Source organism: Zeus faber (assembly GCF_960531495.2).
Source record: "Zeus faber genome assembly, chromosome: 18".
In the NCBI taxonomy this organism is placed as follows: domain Eukaryota; kingdom Metazoa; phylum Chordata; class Actinopteri; order Zeiformes; family Zeidae; genus Zeus; species Zeus faber.
Window position 1 is genome coordinate 27,158,564 of NC_137210.1, and position 9,073 is coordinate 27,167,636.

The following is a 9,073-nucleotide window of genomic DNA, read 5'->3' on the forward strand; positions in this document are numbered from 1 at the left end:
TAAATAAATCATTTATTATTATTATTAAATTATTATTACTACTAAATTATTATTACTAAATTATATAATAATAATAATAATAATAATAATAATAATAATAATAATAATACAGTTATTATTATTAATATTATAATATTCATATAATATTATTAATATAAATATTAATATTACTACTAATTATAATCATGATCATAATAATCATAATAATAACAATACCATTATTATTATTAATAATAATAATAATAATAATTAATAATAATAATAACAACTGTGGCAGTAACTTTGATCGGTCAGCCAACTCCGATTTTCAAAATAACCCCAATTGTGAAATATATCAATTCAGAAGTTGTTGAAATTGTCCTTTTTTCCGAATGAACAAGATTTTCCTTTTTCGTGAAAACTTATCTCATTAATGCAGAATGATTTACCGGGGGAATATTTTTTGCTCCAGTGCATGCATTGATCCAGAAATGTTAGGCCCGCTTCACTCAGAATCCGTAATCGCATCCGTCAGTCGGATCCTGTGAACCGTGTCTTGGTTTCGCATTACAAATGATGTCAGGGGAAATGGGAGAGCTCATACAGCAAGTCTGATCAGCTGGTTCACCATTTTACAAGAATGGGAGTTTAAGGGTTTACTGACGGTGGATATGGTCCTCTTTGTTGTTTTGTTGAATTGATCAACACCAAACTTATCTTGAATCCAGGAAGTGACTGCACCACATCAATATTGATGACATATAAATGGGAATGTGACCCAGAACTGAATGGAAAGCAAACCGTGGTTTAAACGTTCACACATTTTGGTGATTTAAATTATTTTTTCCTTTGTATTGTTTTACTGTGAATATGCATGTGGGTGTCACAATTATCCATGAAGGTATTATTTTTTGATGCATTTAATTGTGTCGCATTATGATTATCCAGTACCTTTTAATCATACTTCAAGCTTTTTATGTTTACTCTGCTCACACTAATGTATCAATTGTTTTGACTCAAAATTTCAGTGGTCATGCAATAAAATCCATTGCTGAATCCCCAGAGGAGAGTTTTCCAAGCTTTTGTTGAACCTAAAACAACCTGCGATGTGTAAATGAACAATTGCTGTGTAAGTCTTAAAGTGTAAGTCTCACAAACAGCCATAATGACTGAGGTTTGTGAAATAAAAAAAGGAGAGAGAGAGAGATATAGAGATATATATAGAGATATATATATATAGTATACTGTATATGTGTAACAAAACATTCGTTTCGCTGCAATTCATTCAAGCACCGCTAGGCGGCCGCGGACCCTGAGCCGCTGCACCTGTTCATTGGGTGCGTCACGTTTAGTGCGCATGCGCACAGATATGTTGGTTGTTAACGTCAACCATAGTTTACCGTAAATACTGTTGTTTCCTGGAAAATCGTATTTAAGATACTTGTGTGACGTCAATGAATCAGCATTAAACTGGGTAAAAAAGAAAAATAAAAAAACATAAATTCATTAAATTACGTATTATTACATATTACATATATATATATATATATATATATATATATATATATATATATATATATATATATATACACACACACACACAAAGTTTACGTAGTTTAATGAATAGGTTTAGGTTCTTGTTGTTGTTGTTGTTGTTATTATTATTATTATTATTATTATTATTATTATTATTATTATTATTATTATTATTATTATTATTATTATTATTAATTAATTCGTTGCTCTATCCTTCATTTTATTTATTTTTCGTATCGTCTTCATTTCCGTATTCGGAACGGCTTCGTTTCCCGCGCAGGCGCCGCCCACGCCCCGTACCGAGCAGTACGGCGGTCGACGAGGGCAGAGCCAGCCCCATGTCGGCGTCGCGGACGGGAGCCCTGAGGGAACCATGACAGCTGTGCAGGTCGGAGGACTGCTCCTGGTCATCCTCTCCGGTTCATGCGGACCCAGAGGTAACGTACAGCTGTGGCGAAGGGGGGTTTGGAGTGAGGTAACCCTTTCATAATTACTGTTTAATGTCGTTACCTTTTTGTTTAACCGTAAAAACTCAACTTTTGTTCTTCGTCGCCCCCCCCCCCCCCCATTTTCCCGTCGCCTTCAATCGTTTCTCAATGGTCATGTGTCACATTTTAAAGTAAACGTGCGGGGTCTGAACGCACCGCCGACCAAACGACGCGGACCGCGATCGGAAGCTTCGACGCCGGGTGTTAAGGTGGTCACCCCGCCACATTGTCACGTCCGACAACCCGCCACCGTCTCCCGCGTTCGGACGTTTAACCCCGCGCCACACGAGGCGACGGCAGAGCGAACGAGACGACCCTTGGGTCAGCGTCCTGCCTGTCCCCCCCTCCCCGCCCTCTGTCCGCCTTCCCCGGAGAGAGCGCAGCGAGGGAGCTGGCCCGAGCGGCGTCAGTAAAACTGTGCGGAAATACGGATAAATTTTAACAAAAAAACAAACAAACAAACAGACAAAAAAAAGTCCACCACCCCGAAAACAAACAAACAAACAGACAAAAAAAAAGTCCACCACCCCGTGTACCAAGAAGACAAAAGATGGAACCAAGGGATCTGGAGAAGACCGTTTGGAGAAGTGGAGGTGAGGGTGGAGGTGGGGGTGAGGCTGGACGGGGGAGAAGGTGTTGCGAGTTGAAATGAGCTCCTCGGCTCAGCGGCGGAAAACCCCCCCGCGACGCGGACCGGGCGAAGGGTTCCGGCTTTAGAGGTGATCTTTGTGAACGGAGGTGACGCACCAGGCTCCTCGCGGTGGGACCCGGACATCTCGAGGCGCAGAGCTCCAAATAGAAATACAAATTAAGTAAACGTTGAATAAACCACGAATAAAAACGTGACAAAAAAAACCAAAACAAAAATTAAAAAAAGCCAAATATGTGGGGAAAAAAACAAACACATACAGACTATTTACAGGATAAATGATTGGTCCAGGTGTACGTTCTACTTTATTTCCATCTCCTTGTGCAGTTGTTACCTCAATGTGTCGCACGGATAAGGGATGTTTTACCCACTTGACGTGATGATCTTTATCCCTCCAGCCGTGTCGGGGGTCCTCCACGGACCCCGAAACGTCAGGGTCAGCTCCTACAACATGGATCTGGTGGTGAGGTGGGACCCGCCCCCGGACGCCCCCCTGGACCTGGTCTACACTACAGAATACAGGTGCGTGCGGGGGTCGGATCCCGTGTCAAAAAACCCCGAAGGAGCAGGTGCATCTGCATGTGGGAGGAATTGGTCGTGGTGGGGATGAGTGTATTTCGACACATGAGCAGATTAGCATGAAAAAAGTTTTAATGGTCTGAAGAAAATGTTTTATACAAAATTTAATTTGTATAAAATTAAAAATAGATAATTTAATTATAAATAATTATGAAATAGATAAGGGATGGATAGATGGATCATAGAAATATAGATGGATAGGTCATGCGTGACTCGCACAGTGATTTAAATGATTTGTTTCTTTCGGACAGTTAGATTTTTGTGCGTTACTGCTGTGCATGAGTCAGATGGTGGACGCAGCGTGGGAGATGTGAGAAACCACTCTTCTTGTTCTGGGAAAGAGGAAACTCTCACCAAGAACACACACACACACACACACACACACACACACACACACACACACACAATCCAACAGCAAACACACAACTAATCTCTAGCACTGTCACGATGATGTAAATCAGTTTTTTGTCATACAAGAAATTGTGACTAACAGTACTAATACTAGTTATAGTTTTTTGTTCATTTTATGCCGCTTTATAAAAGTGTGATAAAATATATGAATGATTAATAACACGTCTCTACATATCTATGTTGCCACTGGTTCTAACGAGGCTGGTCTCCTCCCCTGCAGCTCCCCGGCCTCCTCCTTCCTTCCGCGCTGCATTGGCTTGGCCGCGCTGAGCTGCGACCTGACGGCGCCGGACGTCCCATGGGAAGACCGGCTGACCGCCTACGGGAACTACACCTGCAGGGTGCGGGCGGAGCGCGGGGCGGAGCACTCCGTCTGGGTGCAGAGCCGCCCCCTCATCCTGGACGAGGAGAGTAAGCAGAGGCTCACCAGGGGATAACATGCAGGCGTTATATATTTTATTTGTTTTATTATATTATTGTTATTATTATTATAATATATCTTGGATAGCACCCTCAGAAGTACCTTACCTACAATTAAGAACAAATACATTAAAATCACAAAAGATAGAGTGTAATAAATGAGACTAATGTCAACTCAAAATAAATGAATTAAATTATTCATACATGTAAAGTTAACAGCAAATAACTGTTAAAAGAATGTTAAATAGTTGTTAAATTAATGTTAAATAAAAACTAGCTTGCCAATCGTAACATTTTTAGATCTTGATTTATTTCACAAAAGTGTGTAGACCCATCCTCGGTCATCCATCAGAACTTGGTGAAGGGACTTTAAAAGGGGCGTGATCAGGACGGTCTTTCCACTCGTCTTCCGGTTCCTCTGTTTCTCTTTAAATCCCTCTCGCTCTTTGGCTCCTCCTCCCTGTGCAGCCACCATCGGGCCGCCCAGCGTCTCCCTGGTTGTCAGCGGTGTTTACCTGGAGGTGACCATCACTGACCCGGTGTTCAGGATGTCCAGCCTCAGGGAGCTTTACAACTACGCCACCTACAACGTGACATACTGGAAGGAGCACCAGGAGGACAAGGTGATGGCGCAGTCCCTACATCCGGCAGCCATGTTGTTATCAGCAGCCGTGTTGTTATCAGCAGCCGTGTTGTTGATCACCTGGCTAATTCCATTTAATTCCACCATTAGTCGGCTCCTCTGGGTTCTGCTCATTTTCCACATCCACTCTTACTCACAAACCTCTGGAGGGACTTTTACGAGATACAAGATAGATAGATATTAATAGATAGCTAGATAGATAGATAGATAGATATTAATATTTAGATAGATAGATATTAATATTTAGATAGATATTAATAGTTAGTTTGCTCACTCAGACTGTGTGTGTGTGTGTGTGTGTGTGTGTGTGTGTGTGTGTGTGTGTGTGTGTGTGTGTGTGTGTGTGTGTGTGTGTGTGTGTGTGTGTGTGTGTGTGTGTGTGTGTGTGTGTGTGTGTGTTAGGCTCCTGGACTAAGTGGTGAAAGAAGAAGGAAGGGTCGATGCATGGAAGGAAGGATAGAGAACTAATAGATAACTGCTAGGAAGGATGGATTGATGGAGGGATGGATGGAGGGGTGGATGGATGGAGAACTAATAGATAACAAGCCTAAAGCGTCGAGGTGTTGGGTCTCCCCCGGTGTTCACTCTGACCTCCTCCCACAGGCAGTGAGTGCCTCCGGCCTCCAGCAGAACCCAGTGGGTCTGAGTGGACTGGAGCCCTGGACCAGCTACTGCGTCCGGGTGCAGATCCTGACGGGGAGGAACCCCATGCCCAGTCTGCCCAGCAGCACCACCTGCCGCAGCACGGCCGACAGTGAGTGCTGGGAGTCCTCCGAGGGCCGTCGTTATTCTGCACACAAGAGCGGGCGAGGGAGCGGGACGGGCGAGGGAGCGGGACGGGCGCGCACCAGGGTTCCGTCCAAACAAACTCAACACGGCGTATGTGACAGCGCCCTGGTGTGGCGGTGAGCCTCCTGGCCAACGACCAGAACGAGGGGGCGGAGCTCCCCCCGGCGGCCGAGGAGGGCGACTGCACCGCGCGGCAGCAGACGGAGGAGGGGCGGACGTTTGACGGAGGTCGTGCGGGGCAGGACGAAAAAACGAAAGAAAGATGTTGACGCTGGAAGCCGATGGGTGGACATGGCGCTGGAAATCACTCTGGAAATGAAGGCGTGAAGGGTAGAAGAGTTGATCGATCCCCCAAGGGGACGTAAATACTGCTGAGCCTGAGCCCGACGATGAAAAAAGAACCAAAATACCAAGGTTAAAATGATAAAATTAAAGGACCCCAAAAAAATAAATAAATAAATACAATGAAGTACTAAAATACACCAAGGGATCACACCTTATTGAATGTTGAAGATCTTTAACCCCCGTGTTGAAGTTGAAATGGAAATATCGGTTTTGTAAAGTCCGATAAACAGATGCGTTGATGGATCTCGGTTTAAAAAGTTATTTTCAGTTCCCAGTAGCAACCAACTGCAGCCTTTAGCAGCGGTTGCCAGGTTGGCCACCAGTCTGCAACCGTGCACTGGCTGTTGGTTGCCAAGACTGACAAAAAAAAAGTTTCCAAATGTACAGAATTATACCGTGCGAGTGTATTTATTTTTACATGTGAAAAGTGGTTGACATTGTGTTGGTTGACGATGGCCCAAATCTGGTTGACCGGGGCAACCGAAAAACCCTTTAATCGTCAGCCCACGATTCCAAAAATGATCCTCCGTTGTCCGGGCCTCGTCGAAATTCCACACGAAACAAAACGGAGAGCGGCTTTCCGAGACGACCCGCCTTCTCATGTTTTTTTTCTTTTCCTTTTTTTTGTTTTTTTTTCCATTTCTCTGAATCCTTTTCGCAGAGGAATCGGCGCCGTGGATCGAGGCGTTGGTGACGTTCGTCGTCATGGCGATGCTGGTGACGGGCGCGGTGGTGGCCGTGGTGAACCGGAAAAAGTTGACGGGCTTCTTCTGCCCGCCGGACTCCCTGCCGCAGCACTTTAAGGAGGTCGGTGGCGTGGTGCCCACTCTGGAACTCCACCCTGCAGCGCCGCGCGGCTCCTTTTGGAGGAATTTAATCATTTAATGGAGCGGAAAACCGGCCAAAAATGATTCTCAACGAGATAAAATCGGAATAGAAAAATCCCACATTGGGGGTCGTGCTCTGTCACTAAGGTGACATCAACATGAATTTGAAGATATTGAAAATAATTCAACAAAGCTCAGAGATGAAAAAAAAATTTAATTAAAATTCAGGTGTTGATTCAGGTGATGGGGTTCGGGGGGGATGTGTTGACCCCCGGTTGCAGATTTAAGGTGGATCCAAAAATCTTAAAGATGATCCAAAAACTTAGTGAATTACCACTGTGGGGAAAAATGGAACGACACGTTGCTTCATGTGCTTGACGTCATTCATAACTTAAAAATATTATCTGGTCTGTTGTGGCCCTCTGCTTTTCCTCCAGTTTCTGGTTAAATGGATCAGTATTTTTCGTGTTGGCTCCTTAAGCCTCACCGGGCTCCCTGTTTTTGGGCATTTTCAACCTGCATCCATTCATGAAAAAAATCAGTGACGTTTTTCTTGGGGTGAAATTTCAAAGATTTTAATCAATGTTAAACGTATATATTTTTTAACCTTACATTTATAGTGTCCCCAACACTGCAACGTTATAATATATAAAATGATCAGAACTCATTTTTATTTACATTCTGCTGCCATAACGATCTCTGTCCAAACTCAAAACAATACGCGTGTCACAAGTCTGCAAATCCAACCATACCTAACTGTAATAACCTAATAAGTACATACCCATAGTAATCATTCATCCTGTGCATAGAATCCCATTTAGTATATTTTCTTATATTTGGCTATTTCTGTTTTGGATTTTTCTGCAAATTGGGTATATTTGACCATTTTTATTTTCATTTTAAGTTTTTTGTTTTTTTTCCCAATTTGATTTTCCTATTATTATTATTATTATTATTATTATTGTTTCTATTATTATTATATTTTTTTATATATTTTTTTTCCAGACTGTGCTAATTGCTAGTTGACAAATTCCTTGTATATTAAAATGTATTTGAGGAATAAACCGTGCTCTGCCCTGCAGTACTTGTTGGAGCCGCCCAGCTCCTCCCTCTACCTGGCCGTGCAGAACTCCAGTCCACCCGTGGAGGCCTATGACCAGGTGAGCGTCCTGGCCAGCGACCGGAACGAGGGGGCGGAGCTCTCCCCGGCGGCCGAGGAGGGCGACTGCACCGTGCGGCAGCAGGCGGAGGAGGAACGGACGTTTGACGGAGGTCGTGCGGGGCAGGACGAAAAAACGAAAGAAGGACGTTGACGCTGGAAGCCGATGGGTGGACACGGCACTGGAAATCATTCTGGAAATGAAGGCGTGAAGGGTAGAAGAGTTGATCGATCCCCCAAGGGGACGTAAATACTGCTGGGGAAAAATAGGACCAAAAGTACCAAGATTAAAATTTTATTTTTAAAATAAAAGGACAAAAAAAAAATATATATATATATAAACACAATAAAGAACTGAAATCACCGACACAACTGTGACCGAAAATCCGTGTTTACCACCTTTTTAATGAAAAGTTGAAGATGAACTGCTCCCCATGCACCCGCGCTTCAACGCCCCCCAAAAAAGCCACAGCGTTTGACAGTTGTTGCACCGATTTGGAAGACGGCGCGATGACTGAGAGGACGACATCTCCCTGTGCCAAGAACGGAGAGCGTGGCTTTCACGGCTCCAACGGCGGCTTTGTGGAAATATGACAGGATTTCATGAACGGGACCCGGGCACCCCGGCAGGAGATACAACCAGAAAAGAAAAACACGCAGTGGCATAAAAGCTGTTAAATTGTGGTTCGTTTACCAATAAAGTGAATAGAGTGGCACAAGAAAACGCGTTGGTTTTGCTTGGTTCTCGCTTTGACAAAGGGGATGTTGGTGCCAGCTTCCTGTTGCAGGGTCACGGTGGGTGCAGTTGTCTCTTCAAGGACGTGAGAGTTCTACCGGAGACTTGAGTCAACATCCTCTTTTCCGAATGTAGAATATTTATTGATTATTGATTCATTTGAGAAATCCCTCAATAGAGGCTCCCACAGTCCAGGACAGAGGTCAGCCTCTGAATAGACCCCTGTCGTAATAGAGGAGCTGGTGAATGGCCAACTTCAGCCTCCTGCAGAACCTGATATAGTTTGGTAACTTTAAACAGAGCGACAAAAAATGTTCTTTGGTCATTTCATTGGTTCTTGGGCAAAGTTGGGGGGGATCGGGAACAATGAAACGTAGTCTATGACTAGGTAGTTCCTTAACTTTCTAGACAATCATGTTTTTTCTTTGAAAAACACATGATTTCTTGTTTCTTTCTTTCTTTCTTTCTTTCTTTGATTGTTTTCCTCCAAATAGACGCTCTTTAAAGTGCGA

General features: G+C 43.6%; 1 protein-coding gene across 1 annotated transcript; it reads left to right on the forward strand.

The window, feature by feature from the left end:
• The first annotated feature begins 1,821 nt into the window (after positions 1-1,821).
• LOC307244227 (interleukin-10 receptor subunit beta-like) lies at positions 1,822-8,479 on the forward strand. Its single transcript, XM_080019336.1, has 7 exons — positions 1,822-1,952; positions 3,051-3,174; positions 3,863-4,053; positions 4,531-4,685; positions 5,309-5,459; positions 6,501-6,646; positions 7,749-8,479. The coding sequence occupies exons 1-7, from the start codon at positions 1,889-1,891 to the stop codon at positions 7,977-7,979; spliced, it is 1,062 nt and encodes a 353-aa protein (XP_079875462.1). The 5' UTR covers positions 1,822-1,888; the 3' UTR covers positions 7,980-8,479.
• Positions 8,480-9,073: the final 594 nt, after the last annotated feature.

What these genes read in the sequence shown, in the direction of transcription:
- LOC307244227 (XM_080019336.1), top strand. Translation starts at nt 1,889, where the DNA reads ATGACAGCTGTGCAGGTCGGAGGACTGCTCCTGGTCATCCTCTCCGGT. An exon ending in CGGTTCATGCGGACCCAGAG is followed by an intron (nt 1,953 to 3,050) that starts GTAACGTACAGC and finishes TTATCCCTCCAG; the next exon opens with CCGTGTCGGGGGTCCTCCAC. An exon ending in CCTCATCCTGGACGAGGAGA is followed by an intron (nt 4,054 to 4,530) that starts GTAAGCAGAGGC and finishes CTCCCTGTGCAG; the next exon opens with CCACCATCGGGCCGCCCAGC.